This window comes from Castor canadensis, chromosome 15, assembly GCF_047511655.1.
Source record: "Castor canadensis chromosome 15, mCasCan1.hap1v2, whole genome shotgun sequence".
Classification (NCBI taxonomy): domain Eukaryota; kingdom Metazoa; phylum Chordata; class Mammalia; order Rodentia; family Castoridae; genus Castor; species Castor canadensis.
Window position 1 is genome coordinate 3694985 of NC_133400.1, and position 16933 is coordinate 3711917.

Below are 16933 nucleotides of genomic sequence, written 5' to 3' on the forward strand. Positions count from 1 at the left end.
AAACAGTGTTGTTCCAGGAAGAAAGATGGCAGCTGGACCAGCATGGCCCACTCTTCTCACTTAGCCCAAGGTGAGTCAGGACCAGTCAGGGCTGCTGGCTACTCATGCCCCATCCCAGGGCAGGGCTGTGCCAGGAGATTGCTTGGTGAACATGGCCCCCTGTCCCCAGGATGGCACTGTCAAGCATGCACACACTGGGATGTGGCCCTGGGACCAGGAACACTCCCTTTCACGAGAATGGTGTTACGGAGTATGGTCCCCAGAAGCCCATGGAAGGCACGTGGGGTCTGATAACCTTTGTCCTGGGGACTGCACAACAGGGCGTGTGATGGGGAGGTGACAGTATTTCCCTTGTCCTTTGCTGGTGAGGAGGAGCTGGGCAGCACTGACTGTCCAGGGGACCACAGACACCTTGCTCCTCCTGAGGTTGGTCTTCGGTGGCCCTCCTGGAACTGGGTGCAGGGTAGAAATTTTTATTTTTACGCCCACGGGCTGATCCAAATGCACATCCAAGTGCAAGGCCTCTGGGCCCAGAAAAGTGGATGTTGAGACCTGAGGCCAGCTCCAGGGTAGGCCAGGCCACTGAGGTCAGCAGGCTTCCTGCTGTTATGGAGCCAGAAATTCTGGGAAAGTGCAGAACCTGCGTGACTCTCCTTTGCCCCCCACTCTCCACCACCCTTCATGGCATTGGGGTTCAAGGCCATTTGGTAGCTGTTCTGAAGGGACCAACTTGTGACTGGGGTTTTGATCTGCAGAAGAGCAGTGTCTTCTGCGGCCAGGGCACAATCTACCTCTGACCCTGCTGTACCCATGGATCCAGGGACTTCCCAGAGTACCTGCCATCCTATCTAGCAGAAAGGGACTTCCAGGTGGAACAGGAAAGCCCTGGGTATTTGCACAGACTAGGGAGAAAGGAGGGTGAGCCAGTGAAGCAGGTTTAATGGCACATTTCTATCTACGATAAGTACTCTCCTTCTGGCAAAGTGGGAACCTCAATGTGCAGTGTCTGTGCCAAGTGTGTCCTGCTGTCCTTGAGCCGCCCCTGCCCAGCTGCCCAGCTCACCCTCATCCAGGTTGCCGATCACCGCCTGCTTCTTCAGGAACTCACTGCACAGCTTCTTGTTCAGGCCGAAGGCCAGCATGTTGTGCGTGAACGTGCTAGAGGAAGAACGCAGGCCACCATCAGCCTCCACTAGTCCAGAGAGGGATCTGAGGCCCTGTGGGGTCTGCTTTGCCATGTTACCCAGTGGTGGCTAGCGGCTGTCCAGGGAGTCGCACCCCACGGCAGTGTCAAGAGGACTGATTAGGACCAGAAGAGGCCGAGTGCGCTCATCCCCAGACTCTTGAGCAGCTGGCGTGACCCTGGAGGTGGCAGCCCTGCCCTGGCCCAGTCTTACCCCAGCTGCCCGAAGGTGATGTTCTCATTGAACCGTTGGCTGTCATCCCGTTCCTCCTGGGTCATGTGGCACCACTTCTCCCTGGGGGCACAGGAGGGCAGGATGGGTTTCAGACAGGTCCAGGGCCCTGCCCACCCTGCTCCACCATCCTGACCAGAGGGGGGCCTAGCCCCGAAGAACAGCTCCACACAGAGCCTGCCAGACCCTGACATTGCGCCTGAGCCCTCAAACATTACTTCCTTTCTCTTAAGATGAAGAGACCCAAAGGCTAGCAATGCTCTCCTCTGCCCTGCAGAGGGAGAAACATGGCCATCCAGAGCCTTCCCAAGGGCTCGGCCCACCTCACAAGCTGGGAGACCAGAGGGGAAAGGGACCTGCCCAGGGTCTCAGCTGTCCCAGGGCCAGCTGCAGAGGGCAGTGTCTACGAGAGACCAGGACTGGTAGCAGGGAGTGTCTGATGACCACACTGCCTCTTCCACAGATGCCTCTGCCTGCCCCATGGGGGATTCCTCACCTTGATTTTCTTCCATCCCACCCCATGGCACGAGGAGACATTGCCATGGGACTGCTTGACCATCACAAGGACAGTCCCAGGCTCTAGAACAGTGGCCTCTGAGGAAGGATTAGGCCTCGAGTTCTCTGCATGGGCATTGGTGGGGTAATTTTTGGGCAGTGACCTGCCAGAGCATAGAGGGGCATACTATGAATTCCCAATAGGTCCCATGCAGAAATGGGAGGATTCCTGAATTAAACTGCCTCCACCAGCTCACTGTCACTGTGACTGTCACCTGTGACTGCAGGACTCCTGCCCTTCCCTGACAAGGCTCTCAGAGCAGCAGCCTTCTGGGAGGACCTGGGAGCTGCCCATCCCTGCACTGGCCTTGTGTGAAGTAGGATCCCAGTGCCTGGGGTTCAGAAGGAAGCTGGGGCAGGAGGAGGAACTCACTCTGGCCCTTTTCCCTGCAGACATTGAGTGATGAGTCTTGACTAAAATGGGTTGAGAGAAAGATCAGAGAATAGGGAGAGAGGAGAGCATGGAGGGGTGAAAGATCAGACCATGGAGAAGTCAGAGAACAAAACAGAAGAATGTAAGCTCAGCTGCTCGGTGCCCTCCTGGCCCAAGGTCACTGCCTCAGCAGAACCACAGGACTCAGCAGGACAGAGGTGGCAATCTGTTGCCTAAAGTCTCTGCAAGCTGAGGGAGTCACCCCCAAAGCCTCCAGAATGCACTTTTGGGGGCTGTGCCAGACCCGTCTTCCTAACCCCTTCCCTCCAATGGTCTCCCTGAGGACTGTCCAGGCACACACATTCCCATACCACACTAGCCCTGCTGTGTATGGGAGTACAGAATGGGCACTGCACAACTCCAGACCATGTGGGAATGGCTCCCTTGGAGTTGTACAGCAGTCCTGATCCCCGAGTTCCTGACTTGATGAGTTACTTTTTAGCTTGGGCATTAACCCAACTTCTGAAGAGAGGGGTGAAACGTCACAAACAATCTGGCTCGAATGGTGCTTCCTGAGAGCTGAGGTTTGTCCCCAGCACTGTCTGAAGTCCAGCTTTGCACAGTGAGCACTGAGCATGGTCTACACTGCCACAGTGAGGTCTGGATGCTCAATGAAAGGAAAACTCTGGCCTCTGGGAAGGTGATGCCATGGCATCTGCTCTCAGCAGAGGACATGGAGAATGGGTTTGTGGTGGGGAGGTCAGGGGAGGCCCAGGAATCTGGGAACACTTGCCACTCTCTAGCAGGTCAGAGGTGTGGAGTCTGCATGGGGCAATGCTGGTCAGATGCCTCAGCTCCAGCGAGAAGGCCTGGGAGGCCAACTATCCCTTAGCTGGGCTGAGGAAGATCACCCAGACAACAGCACTGGCCATCTCTCAGGAAGGCCATAGTGCTCCCCTTCTTTGGGTCTGGGCTGCAATGCTAAGAAGTCTTGCTCCTTGAGGAGCTAACCGAAGGTCACCCTGAGAGACTGTAGTTGTTCAGGGCTCTGTCCACTAAAGGAGGGACATGTTAGGGCCAAAAGCTTCTTCGGAGGCCATAAAATGGCTGTGTGAGAAGCAGGTTTCTTGGAACAGTGGACACTGCAGACGCATCACCCATAAAAGGAACAAGCGCACTTTGGAGAGCTCACCAGCAAACACAAGCACCGGGCAGTGACTCCACTCTGAAAACATGGCACACACGCTTCTGACAAACAGGGGTTGGACCCCACATAGACTCACCGGAAGCAGCCCCGTTCTGGTTTTTATCGGAAGCCCCCCCACCCACAACTTCCCCATCACCTAGTGGCTGGAAGAGAGAGGTCAGCTGTCCCTCTGTGTGACCCCAGACCTGCTACCCCCCAGCCCTCAGTGCAGAGCCCACCATCTCTGAGCAGGATGAAATTCTTGAGGCAGGCCCAGTGTGGATTTGAGGTGGCTTAGGAGGGGTCTAACCTCTCAGGAGCTTCCAGATTTCACTGCTCTCTCCTCCCTGACCTCACTTATGCCTTCAAGAGTGGCTCCAGTTGTCACGCCTGTTTTTTGAGTGCCTCAGGGTGCTCAGCCTGGGCATTCTCCCACCTGCCCAGGTCTGGGCCCTGTTGCCAGCCTGTCCTGGTGCTGGCTTGCCTCCCCTGGGATGCCCTCCCTGCCTTGCAGTGGCCTTCGAAGTCACCCCCAGCTGTAAAATGGAAAGGAGTCACGCGGACACACACACCTCTTGTCCTGCTCTCCAGCATTCCCTCTGGAGCGGCAGCAGAAACAGGTAAACAAAGGAACATGTCAAAGTCATGGAAGATATGGGATGGAAGCAGGGGAGTTATTCCAGGCAGGAGCAGAGAGGGACAGAGACAGACAGGATACTGGAAATAGTGTTGTTCAAGAAGTCTGAGAACTAACGAGAGGCCAGGCCCATTCCCCTGGAAGCATCCTAGCCCTCCTTTCACTTTGTCTCCTGGCAAACCATGACATTCTCTCAGTGTCCTCCGGCAGGGCCTCAGGGTCTTGCCCAGCCCGTATGTTTCCTCTACCTCCCCAGGAAAGGTGGCTGCAGCTGCAGCCACAGCACTGCTGCAGGCAGGACACAAGGAAGGCTATCTCACTGGGGTCTGGTCTTGTAAGATACACCCACGTATAGCAGATGGAGACTTGCCCAGATGGCTTCACTCATTCTGCTCCCTCCCCAGCCACAGAGTGTTTGCTTTATTAACCAGGAGACTAAGACTCAGAGAAGCTGACTTCAAAGTCACTGGACAGGTGGGCCAACAAGGGCTGACCTGGCTTCCCAGGCTGCCCGGTGGCCTCACACAGTGGGCGGCAACCTTTGCTTGTTCCAGTCAGAGAGAGCACAGGCCTGTGGCCTCAGGGCCAGGCCCCTTCCTGCTGCCTTGCTTTCTGAACTGATTTCCTGGGGTCCTTCAGGTGCACCCACCCTTAGTGTGGTGGAAGGGCCTGTACCCCGAGAGCTGAGCTAAGAGGAGCAGCTGTACTTCCAGGGCCCTGTCATGGTGGCTGTCCCCAGGGCTCTGAGTCCGCACAGTGAGTAGCGGGATGGGGAGGCTCTGGATATCATCCAGGGGGAGTGTGCATTTCCAGGAGGGTCAGGCCAAGTCATGCCAGAGTCCGGGACAGAAAGCGCTCATGCAAGCTGAGCACCCCCACTCTGGGCCCTTCAGGCAGCTGGCAGGCTGCAGGGGGCGGGTGGAAGGACAACCACAGCGGCCCGGCCATTCTCTGCGGCCCTCTTCAGACCCCAGAACACAAAGGCACACCTGGTCCTCTTTCCGAGGGGAGCTGGGCCACCCTTGGCTCCTACCTGGTGGTGGGAGAGCGCTTTCTTCTCTCGCAGTGCACGGCGTCAAAGAAGGCTGCATTCCAGAACCTCAGCGTCTGCCTGCGAGACAAGACACACTTAGGTTCTGCCCAGGGAGGGTAAGGAGCCCCCAGGAAGTGCAGCTCCCCAGCGTCAGCACAGCATGTCAGGCAGTACTGAGGAGTGGAGAAATGAAATCTGTCCTGAGTACAGCGGCTCCCTGGGACTCCTGGCCTGACTCTTTGAGGAGAGACATGGTACAGAGGCCTGACACACACCGGAGAGGCCGGAAGAGGAGGGTGGGGCCACTGGACCTTGGACTCAGCAGCAGCAGCACCGGCCACCTCTCCATCCCCTAGAGAGGCTCCCAAGAGGAAGTGTAGGGCTAGGGTCTCCCACCATAAATGGGGAGCTGGCAGGGGCACACATGGTCACAGGGACGCAAAACTAAGAAAAATTCTCCCTGCAGAATATCGGGGCTTGGCAAGCCATGGTGTGTGGGGCAAATCCGGCCCAGAGCATTTGTGCAAATGGGCTCATGGCCATGAGCAGACTGGCCATGTTCACTGACTGACACACTGTCTGTGGCGGCTGTGGGCTCCAACAGCTCAGTCGTATGGTTGCAGCAGAGGCTGCGTGACCCACAAAGTCCGAAATAGTTACCCGCTGGCTCTTTACTGAGGAGTGAGCCAAGCCCTACTCCAGCATGGGCTGGGTCAGCCTCTCCCACCTCTGCTGCCAGGGATCCAGGGCAACTCAGGCTCAGCCTCCTCCTGGAGACTTCTGCCAGCTCCTGCCAGCCCTGCCTTGGGGTGCCCCACAGCACTTCCTGCCATAGTCATCTCGGGGTGGGGGGCCCTGCTAGCTGTGGCAAGTAGACTGCAGCTGTGGGAAATAGATATTTTTCAGGGAGAGGCCATGGTGACACCATCAGTTCCAGTGCCAGAGCAGAGCCTCGCTTGTGAGTGAGTAAAACAGGAGACAGGAGGCCTCAGGGGCTCAGAGCACACCAATGGCCTCTGGGAGCTGGATGCCAGGCAACAGAGTGCCTGATGCTGGGTAGTGTATGAAAAGAGGTTTATTTGGCTCAAGACTCCAGGGACTGGAGAGTCCCAACAGCATCGTGGTGGCTCAGGCGAGGGTCCCCAACTGCATCACACCACGTGGAGGAGTGGAAAGGGAATAGAAGCATGCGGGAAAGGCTTACAGTGCAATGACTGGTCACACGGTCACCCTGTGCTAACCTCTGAGGGGCTGCCAGGTGTCCCACCAGCTGTGAAGATCCCCACCTTCTCCACATCTTCGCCACACTGGTTAGTCTGTTTCACTCTGGCCACCCTAGAGATGTGCCTGACAGTGCCCATTTCGGATGGAAACAGGCAGCAAGGAAGGGTTGGGGAGGGGCTGCCCAGGGTGGCCTTACCAAATGGGCTGCTGCTTCAGGTGTGTGTACAGGTAGATCTTGTCCCCTTTCTGCTCGTCCTCGGGGCTGAACACGGTCACTGTAGGTGGGAGAAAAGCCAAGGGCAGTACTGGCAGAGCCAGGCAATTGCCTCTACTTCCCCAAAGGTCATAAAGAGACACAGTGGACATTCCACGACAACTTCTCTGCTTGCCACAGCCAGTGATGGCACAACTCCCACCTGCCATTAGGACCTTCTTCCCAGGGACATTGTGGAGAGGCTGCTACCTCCTGGTCACACCTGCTTAACTTCCCTGGTCTGAGGATTCAGTCTCATCAGGAGAAAAGTGGCTCTTCCAGAAAGTCAGTAAGAAAACACAGACCAACTCAGCAACCACCTAAGGTGCAGGTCTGTGTTGTGAAGAGGGGAGTGAAGCTCCCCTCTGGTTAGCAGTCGCTAGTGTAAGACCCTTGTGGAGGGGTCTAGGTTACAGGCCCAAGCAGGCCCCGCCTTTCCAAGGCTCTGCCTCCCCAGAGGCTCCACCCGTGGCCCCTCCTCCCCCACCAAGCCCCGCCTCCCTAGCAGGCCCCACCTCCTGCCAGCTCCCAGGACAATGCACTTACCAGTCTTTGGCTGCTTGTCCTTGGGTTTGTTCTCATCTTCTCTGGAGGGAAAGAAACCACAGTAGTGACAAATGTGGCCTGCGCCACACTTTCTCCAATAAAGCCATCATTTACACCTCGGGATGGGCTGTGTGGTTTCCCTGAAGAGATGTTCATGAAACCAGTGCCACCTGCTGGCCAGCCACCAGGCCTCAGAGTGGAGGAAGCATGGTTTGCTCTGAGTCCCACCCTGTGTGGATAGGGAGGAAGGAGGCCGCCTCACCTGGTCACAACCAAACTGTGGGGGTGAGGGTCTCCCAGTACAGATGTACCCCTTTTGTGGGTATTTCAGTTCGTCCACCTCCATGTCCAATACGCCCACCCTCAAGGGTCCTCGGGTCTCTCAGAGCACTGCTCTCAGGGGACAGAGGCTTCCCATGCCTTCCTGGGTTCCCTGATCCTAACTGCCCTGCAGTGAGAGGTAGGAGGGGGCAGGGGTGTGCAGTAGGCCTCTCATCAGGGAGAGTGAGTGGATCTGCGTGTGAGTGGACGGACAGTGTGTGGACACTGTGGGAAGCTCTGAGTGGCAGGGTCCCACTGGTCCAGCAGGAGACGCTGGCCCACCCAGCAACTCAGCCTGGCCTGTGTGTGCCCACCAGGCAGAGGTCCCTGCATGTGACACTCACTCATCCTTCCTGACCAGGGGTCCCCTCAGCCTGGACTCCAGCCCCCCGAAGAAGCTCTTCATGTTCTCTGTGTTCTTCAGCAGCCGCTCTGCAATGTCCTTCTTCTCAGCAAGCCAGCTGTTGGCTGACCTCAAGTAGGAGTCCATGCTGCCCGTGGCCTTCTCCCTGGGCTCCGAGGGCAGTGGGTGTGGCTTGCCTTGACAGAGAACGGAAACAAAGTGAGAACCGGGTTGGTGCAGCCCAGGCAGCAGACACCCAGGAACAGCCTCGTCTGCCTCGGTGGTGGGAAAGGCACCTCCATCTCCCCACAGGCAGGCAGGGCAGAAGGCTCAGGGTGCTGGGACAAGAAAGGGGCTCGTGTCTTCCTAAGGGCAGTGCTAAGCACCTACTGTGTACAAAAGAGTTGCAGAAACTAGGAGGAACAGGCAGGCACCTGCCCTGAAGAAGGGACAGTGTGGATGGGAGGTGAGAGACTTGCCTGTGGAGTGAGTACACAGCACAAGGTTCTGCCTATAGTAAGAGGTGCAGAGAGAGAGAGAGAGAGAGAGAGAGAGAGAGAGAGAGAGAGAGAAGAGAGAGAGGAGAGAGAGAGAGACATGGGGGCGGGGAGAAGAAATGAGAGAGAGGGACAGAGAAGACAGAGGGAGAGAAGAGAGGGGAGGGAGAGAGAGAGGAGGAGGGAGGAGAGGAGAGAGAGAGGAGAGGAGACAGAAAGGAGAGGAGAGGGGAAGAGAGAGAAGAGAGAGAGAGAACAGCCAATTCCAGGTCATGTTTTGCTGAAACATAAAGCTGAGACCCTCACATCCAGCATTCCTGTCTCCACCAGGTGACATCCTGCCCAGGATATCCTGCCTCACCTCTTGACAGTGTGGCCTTTCCTTCCCTGTGTGGACGGCCAGCCCTGCCCTACAGAACAGCCCTGTATCCTTTCACTTAGGGCTTCACCCCCACTCATCTGCACCCTGACATCAGCTTCTGCTCTGTGGAGTCCGTGGCTTTTGCCTTTATCATAAGGAAGGCTTCTGCGGACGCCATGTTACCAGCGACAAGCCCCAGGCATCCTGGCCCCTCTCACCGGTGTGGTAGTAGGTGAAACACATGGTCATGAGGCTCTTAGCAGGTGCAAAGTCCTCCATCTGATGGCACCTGAGACGGGAAGCAAGGAGACTGTCACTGCACATCAATTAAACATGCCTAAATAACACCTCGCTCCTGAGAGGCTGCCACAGGACAGGTACAGAGTAACTTCCCTGGTCCAATTAGGAGAGCCACCTGCAGGCACCTGGCCAGGACGAGGCTGACTGAGTGGGGCTGTTATGGTCCATGGGGTGACCTCTCACTGTGCAGTGGAGTCTCAGTGTAGGAAGTTCAGTTGAGCTCACACCCAGAGGGCCAGGACCAGAAGTCGCCTCGTTCAAGCCAGCAGCCCTTGTCCCCAGGGCCCGGTCTCTACTTCTTGCAAGTCATGTGATGGCCTCTGCATCAGGCCCCCTCCCCCAGAGGGCAGGGATCAGTGGGCCTGGGGTGGGGCCTGAGAATGTGGGGCCTGTAAACTTGTGGGCCACCATGTCCCCATGGTTCCAGCTCAGGGAGCCACCTGCTATGTACTTGCTGACAATCCAAATAAATACATTAGTGTCATGTAAAACAACAATATGCCACAAGTGTGAAGATTAGTCCTTCCACCTAAGAGGACGCTGTATGAGGCGAGCCTGCGAGGTCTGCACAGTGCATTTAATTTAGCAAATCAAGAGTGGGGAAGGGTCAAAAAGTAGCAGTCTGCCCCAGGAACTCACAGTTACAGCTACAAAGCTACAGAGATGTGGAAAGAAAATGGGGGCAGGGGGCCGTGGCAGGAGTGTGTCTGTGTGTGAACACAATGCCTTCTCGCCAGTGTGTCACTCGTGGAGAACCCCCTCCCCACGTGCAGGTCAGAAGTGGGAGCAGGGGATGGGGAAGGGCTGCCCTTGTATTTGAGGTTTCCCTACCTATCTTTCTTTTCTGTTCCCTGTCACACATTTCTTTCCTGGTTTTTGTTTTGGCAGTGCTGGGGTTTGAACTCAGGGTCTTGTGCTTGCTAGGCAGCAGGTCTACCACTTGAATAATGCTCACAGACCTTTTTGGCTTTAGTTATTTTTACAATAAGGTCCCAAGTTTTTGCCTGGGGCCAGCCTGGACCAAAATCTTCCTAACTATGCCTTCCAAATAGCTCAGATTTCAAGCACAAACCCCCATACCCAGTTTGTTTGCTGTGGGCTGGGAATGGTATTGCTAACTGCCCAGGCTGGCCTGGAACCATGATCTTGATCTCTGCCTCCTAAGTAGCTGGGATTATAGCTATGAGCCACCATGCCTGGCCCTTCTGTTTAGTTTGTAACCTTGGACAATTATTACTTTTAAAAGAAAGTTGACAGAAATCATTTAGATAGTTGGATTAAGGGTCAATTTTTGTTTTAAAAAGACATTTTAACAAATCTAATCAGTATAGGGAACTAAACAACTAATAACACTGTTAAGACTGGTGAGTAAAGGGAAAAGTAAAAACCAAAAACACTAATAAATTAAACTTAAAATCCATAAAGACCACGTGAGGCAAATACAATTCATGAAAATCGAGGGTTGCGATAATGCCAGGACTGCAAATGTCTGCAGGGGGAGTGCATGACCTGCAGGTGGAGGAGTTCACAGACTTCTCCATGGAGGACCTGCTGCAAACAAGCTTGGCACACAGCCAAGGGCACAGCTCACTGACTTCCCTTGGTGGAGGCTTCTCATCCCTCCCCTCCCAGCTCTGACCTGACCCCTATAGGTAAGTGTCCAGGGATAGGGACATGTGGAGTGAGTGCAGGAAGGACAGGAATCCTCCCCTCTGCTGGTCCTTTCCCTCCAGCGCCTGCCCCGGTTCAAGGGGAAAGTGAGGGTATGGTGAGGCAGGAGAATTAAGCCTCCAGGGGCAGCGCCCTTAGTTGAGAGAGAGGAGGGTGAAGGAGGCCAGCTTTCCAGGTCTGGGAGGACAAACAGACTCCAAGAAGTGGCGGGGCCATGGGTAAGCCAAGACGCAGGGATTGCAGGGCCTGCAGCAGGAACTGCTTTGAGGCCTTGTGGAGGTGATGGCACACAGGTGTGGCCAGGGTTCCCTGTGCCACCACAGGCTCCTCCTCTTTAAAGGAAGCAGCAGGCCAGTGGAGCCGGGGCTCAGTCTCTGAGCAGAGAAGCGTGGTCTCCCTTTCAAACTGCAGGCCTGAAGGAAGAAACAAGTCTGGAAGTCCTAGAGTCACTGGCCTGGGAAGGAGCCTGGAGGGCACCCTGGTCAGTCCCTCAGCTGACAGGCCAGCCCAGGCAGGAAGGGCCCTGCCTCCTCCCCACCCACAGGGTCCCTGGGCCCTCTGTGCCTCTGTTCCTGCAGTGTTGCTGGGGCAGCTGCAGGCCTCCCGGCACACCAGCAGGGGGCGCTCTGATCACGAGGGGGTGAGGATTTAGTTAAAGGACTTCACAGCAGGAAATGGCGACATCCCAGAACGAGGAGGTGGCAGTGTGTCATCATGCCTGTCCCTAGCACCCAGGAGGGTTGTACCCGAGCCCAGCTGCAGCCCTCTAATCGCTACTCCCAAGTAAGGACCGTGAGCTCTACTTGCCGGTCACGACTTCAACTTCCGGCTGACACTGGGCACAGCTGTCTGGTACTCACAGCTGGCTCCTGGGTGGGTGGGGGTGGGGAAGATGGGGAAAAGCCACCGTCAGACCAGGCTTTGAGCCAGAGCGTCACTTACTCGAACAGCACCACAGCGAAGGACTGCACCAGGCGGTAGAAGGTCGGCTCTGACACACACTTGGACTTGCAGCGCTGTCCAGAAAGAGGCCAGATGTGTCAGGGGTAGACACAGAGATGCATGTAGCAGCTCAGTGAAGTTGGGGACTCACTGCTCTGTGGGCTCTAGGCCATGTCCCCTCCTGCTAGGACCCAGGCAGGGCCCAGGCAACATGTTTGCCCAGCAGAGCCCCGACAGTGCACTCCTGTGTCATCCCTCACAGGATTTTAGAAAGTGGAGACTTACAGGTTCACCCACACAGAAGTGCATGGAGGGACAAAACCCTAAATGACAACCCTGGCTCTTTCTGCCCTTTGGTTTTATGGGGTGTTCCTTCTGTGCATTCTAATTTTTCTATAAATAATATATATACTCATGATTTTAAAAACTTAGAAAAAAGAACCTACTGGATACTTACACAATTTGTTGTTAGTACCTTTTTCTTTACATGACTTTCATTGTCTTGAATGTATTATCTTTTGCAAAAACTGAGTATCAGTGTTATTTAATAAAAATATACACAGACAACCCATATGCTTGTCTGAAAAAACCAAAACCAAAACAAAAAACCCACGAGCTTTTCTAGCTGGGTGCCAGTGGCTCACACATGTAATCCCAGCTACTACGGAGGCAGAGATGCAAGTTGAGTCCAGCCAGGGCAAAAAAGTTAGTGAGACCCCATCTCAGTCACAAGCTGGGTGTGATGGTGCATGTCTGTCATCCCAGCTATGCAGGAGGTCCAGGCTGGCCTGGAACTTGGTGGACAACACAGCCCCTCACTCCTCTCTGGAGCAAGGTGTCCCACCAACCCTGCCACCCTCCTGATCTAAATGCCCTTCTCACATGTCTCTTGTTGGCCTTCTGCTGTGTTGTTTCCCTCCGCTCCTCCCCACCCCCGCCAGTGGAACTGTGAGAAAATGAAGGAACTGGGAGTTGGTTATGCATCCCCTGGTTCCCCTCTGCTTCCTGCCACTCACCTGGGCGCTGACATAGCGCGCAAACCACTCTCGACCTTTCCCATCCTTGCTGCTGCAGTATTCTCCAAACTTGGCTTTCTCCTCCTGGTCCAAGTCCTCCCTGAAAGGAAAGGCAGAGGAGGATAGAAACTTACCCATCCATTGGAAAAAGGTTTGACCCCCGGTTCTGCAACCTATGCTCTGCTCACCTGCCTCCACCTAGGGAAGTCTGAGTTCTGATGAGGGCAGGGTAGAAATTAGGACCCTAAAAGGTTTTGGTTCTCTTTGTGAGCAACCAATATTCTTTGCCAAACTTACAGACCCAAAAGTGAAGCACGAAGCACGAAGGCAAGCATGGTGGTGTGTGCCTGTAATCCCAGCATTAGAAGGCTGAGGCAGGAGGATGGAGCTTAAGGCCAACCTAGTCTAAATAGTAAGACCCTGTCTGGAAAAAAGAAAAAAAAGAACCATGGCAGAAAGGCCACAGAGAGGTGCCAGGAAGGCACACACCCTTAGCAAACAGCCACTTAGGAATCAGCTGCCTATGGGTTCCACAAGGAGCCTGGGTAACCAGAACTTCTTTATATTGACCCTAAATTTAATTCCAGCAAATAACTGTGGCCTCCAAGCCAGCGACTGCTCTGAGGAGACATGATGGCGAGAAGCCACCCTGAAAGTGCTCAGGTGGCACAGGAGTCACACAAGCATCCCCTGGATTTAGCAATGACATCTAGAGGCCAGTCCAGGCAGGGAAGGGAAGGTGATGGTCCCCTCAGAGACAGAGCCTGACTTCCAAATCTGACTCTGGGATGCATGGAGAAGATTCTGGAACCATACGTGTCAGCAGTTAGCAGAGCTTATGGGAGTTGGGAGGACCTGTGCTGGTCTGGCCTTCCTGCATGGTTTTTTCTGTCCATGTGGCCATAGTGTGAACAAATCACACTGTAAGAGACTTCTGAAGACAACATGGCTGACAGCCCTACCCATGATGGCCAGTGGAGGCTTTCAGGGGATGAAAAATGAGAAAACGAGGGGAAGTAAGATGGACGGTCCACTCCTGCTCTGTGTCCCAGTGCTGACAGGACTGTCCAGGGCTGGGCAGCCATGGACACAGAGCTGAGCTGTGGGTCAGTCCCTCTGTGGCCACCCTTGTGCCTGCCTGGCCTGTGAGCTGGCCATCTTGGTGAGCATCTGTCCCTAAGGCTTTCAACATGGCAGCTCCTAGGCAGCTGCATGCTCGTGACATGCTGCACCCCACTCTGGGGCAGCTGCTCCTGAGGAAGGTCAGGTCCGGGTATCCTTTAAAACCTCCCAGGTGACTCTCCATATAGTGTGGGATGGGCTGAGTCACTGCAGTGGTCCCTAGGGAAAGGCAGAGCCTACAGTAGGAGGTGGTCCCCTGCTGGTGGCAAGGCCGCTGTCCCCTCATGGCCTACCTTCCAGAGAAGACCTTCTCCACATAGCTGCGCATGAATTCCCGGAGGGCCAGGGTCTCCTCGTCAGGGGCTGACTCAGCACTCTGGTTGGAGGAGAAGGACTCATTAGAGGAGGAGCGGTGGTCCTGGTCCCAGGACGGGTGTGAGGGCGACTCGCCCATGTCATTCTCACTGTCCGCTGACTCTGTGGCCTCACTCTCAGATGCACCATCATCCAGGGAGCCATCTCCATCCTGCACTGCTGGAGGAACTGCCTCCATGGAAGGGGAGGTTGGTGGCTCAGTCCCGAAGTCAATCAGGGAGCCCACGGGAACCTCGGGGGCCTCCATGATGGGTGCGCTGCCAAGAAGGATGGACGGAGCCCACAGAGTGGCTTCTCTCAGTGTTGGTGGGGCCCTCAGGAAGGTGTGAGTGGCGTCGTTGCTGCTGACCACCAAAGCTGGGTCCTCAGGAGCAGCTCAGTGGCCTAAGTCATCTAGGATAGAAACACACGTCAACAACATCATCATGAGATGCCCTTCCTCCCCTGCAGGCAATTCAGCAACCACAAGTGGCTTAGTGAACAAGGGCACCACTTTTGTAAGGACAGTGATCCAGCACTTGCAGAACTTGGGGTGCCTCTGCACCACTGCCACTTTCCTGCTGACCCCACCTCATGTGGGCATGCCATGGGTGCTCAATAAATAAGGAAATAACACCCACAACCAGGCTCTTCTGAGCTATGCAGCAGACTTTCAGGACACCACACCTGTTGTTCTCTGCCCACTCCAGCACACCAGACCAAGTTCATGGCCAGCACGTAAAAATGCCCAGCCTGGACTGGCAGGGGAAAATCACCAGGGATGCTGTACCCACTGGCTGGCTATCGTTGAGGCTGTGGGAGCAGGGCACACCTAACCTCTGGGACTCCTCTCTTCCCATTCTTCCAGCCACGCCAGGAACTGCCCAGCCTCTTGGCATGTTTCTCAAACCCTCTCTCCCTGACCTGTAGCCACATGGACTTTGGGGGACAGTCGCCTTCTGGCTCCTGGTCTTCTGAGAAGCTTTGTTCCACCCCTTATCAAGACTAATTACTGAGTACTCTGTTGCCCTGCCTCCAGTATTTCATTTAGACTCACTGATAACTGCCCAGCAAAGACTCTGGCCTGAGTGCTTGTTGAATGTTGGCTGAATGGATGGACAGACCTGACCATGAACGTGCTCACAGGGTCAGGGGAGTGGGAGACACAGGTCACTCAGCATCAGAGCTGAGATTAGAACCTCAGCTTCCAAACTGGGTCCCCGACTGCTGGTTGCTGCCCATCCTGGGAGCTCTTCCTACCTACCGGTATCAAGGGGCAGCCAGCCTAATGAGGCAGAGGCCCCTGGATGGCCAGCCCCAGAGTGGGGAGTGAAGTCTACCCTCCTGCATGCCTGTCAGACAGATTCTACATAGCCAAGAGGCCACATGCTGGGGACAGGGCTGTTGTGGGTAACGACGCACCAACAGCATCTTCTGAGGCAAGTTCTGCTCTGTCATGAGATCTTAACGCCCACAGAGCTGATATGGAGCCCACCAAATGCCATGAAATGAGGAATATTTAAATTCCCTGAGTAGAGAGATGGACAGCTGGCTCCAGGTCACCACAGGGGCAACAGTGGGTGTCCATCAGAGCCCACAAAGCTGCTTCAGTCCAAAATGAAAATGAGCCAAGCCTTGCCTCTATAGAACTCTCCAGGCCAGGACAGTGTTAGGATGTGTGGCAGCTCTGACAGCATGACACTAAGGAGGGTGCCTGGCCCTCTCTCCCAGTCATGTCCTCTGGCTGTGTCAGTGACACTGGGTTAGATGTCTAAAGTCCTTTAGAAAACCATATTCTCTGCCAGGCATGGTGGCTCACACTTGTTGTCCTAGCTACTCAGGAGGCAGAGACTGGAAGGATCACACTCTGAGTCCAGCTCAGGCAAAAAGTTTGTGAGATCACATCACAACCAATAAAAGCTGTGTGTGGTGGCATGCACCAGTCATTCCAGCTATGTGGGAAGAGTAAGTAGGAGGACTGTGGTCCAGACCAGCTTGGCATAAATGTGAAACCCTCTTCAAACAATAACTAAGCCAAATAAACAAAACCAAAACCAAAAACCCAACAAGGTGTTGGGGCATTCAGGGAATGGTTCAAGTGGCAGAGCACCTGCCTAGCAAGTGCAGTGCCCTGGGTTCAAATCCCAGTACTGCCTCCCTGCCCCCCACGTGAAAAGAAAACCATTCGTACTCTCCAAAGAGCAGAAAATCATACCCATGACAATGAGTCTGATATGAAACATGGGAAAACACACCCCAGGAAGATGCTTGGTGTAAATAGGGTAGGCACATTAGTTAATCCTGTCTACCTTATAAATTCACTCACTCTAATGCAAAACTATTTTAATGGATATGCAAATTATAACAAACTAGGCCACTGAGTTACAAAAAATGAAAAATTACAACTGAAACACTGGTGAAATTACAGTGAAGCTAATATTCTCAAATGCTGCTGGCAGTCAGAATAAATAAGACCTTAGAAAGATTTTAATGTCTGTAATTCTGATTTTTTTCTCTCTTCTAAGTCAGGAATTCAAATGCTTGGAATTTGTCTTAAGAAAATAATCCAAAACAATAAAAAAACCAGTTATGTGGGGAAAAATGCTCACGGCAATAGCATTCATAATCCTGATAAACTAGGGGTGGAGGACCATGTAAACATAATAAAACAAAAACCAAACTCTAACCACTGGATTTACAGTTGAGTAGGCAACATTTCCTGCAGACAAATACAGATGCCTCCTGCGCCATCCCCTGCTCTGGGAAAACTGAAGTGAGAGGAGT

General features: G+C 54.4%; 1 protein-coding gene across 10 annotated transcripts in view; it reads right to left on the reverse strand.

The window, feature by feature from the left end:
* The window catches only part of Kiaa0513 (KIAA0513 ortholog), a 58914-nt gene that overhangs the window by 5010 nt on the left and 36971 nt on the right, over positions 1-16933 (reverse strand). For 7 of the 10 annotated variants that reach the window (XM_074055539.1, XM_074055535.1, XM_074055537.1 and 4 more), the window contains 12 exons: positions 14089-14563; positions 12674-12773; positions 11658-11731; positions 8963-9033; positions 7888-8083; positions 7223-7263; positions 6620-6698; positions 5200-5277; positions 4102-4128; positions 1398-1478; positions 1064-1158; positions 9-452 (listed from right to left, as the gene is read on the reverse strand). In XM_074055539.1, the coding sequence (XP_073911640.1) occupies positions 244-452; positions 1064-1158; positions 1398-1478; positions 4102-4128; positions 5200-5277; positions 6620-6698; positions 7223-7263; positions 7888-8083; positions 8963-9033; positions 11658-11731; positions 12674-12773; positions 14089-14417 (1380 nt within the window). In that variant the 5' untranslated portion in view covers positions 14418-14563 and the 3' untranslated portion in view covers positions 9-243. Of the gene's footprint in view, positions 1-8; positions 453-1063; positions 1159-1397; positions 1479-4101; positions 4129-5199; positions 5278-6619; positions 6699-7222; positions 7264-7887; positions 8084-8962; positions 9034-11657; positions 11732-12673; positions 12774-14088; positions 14564-16933 lie in introns of those variants that run through there. The other 3 variants (XM_020158550.2, XM_074055540.1, XM_020158553.2) reach the window with 3 other exon arrangements.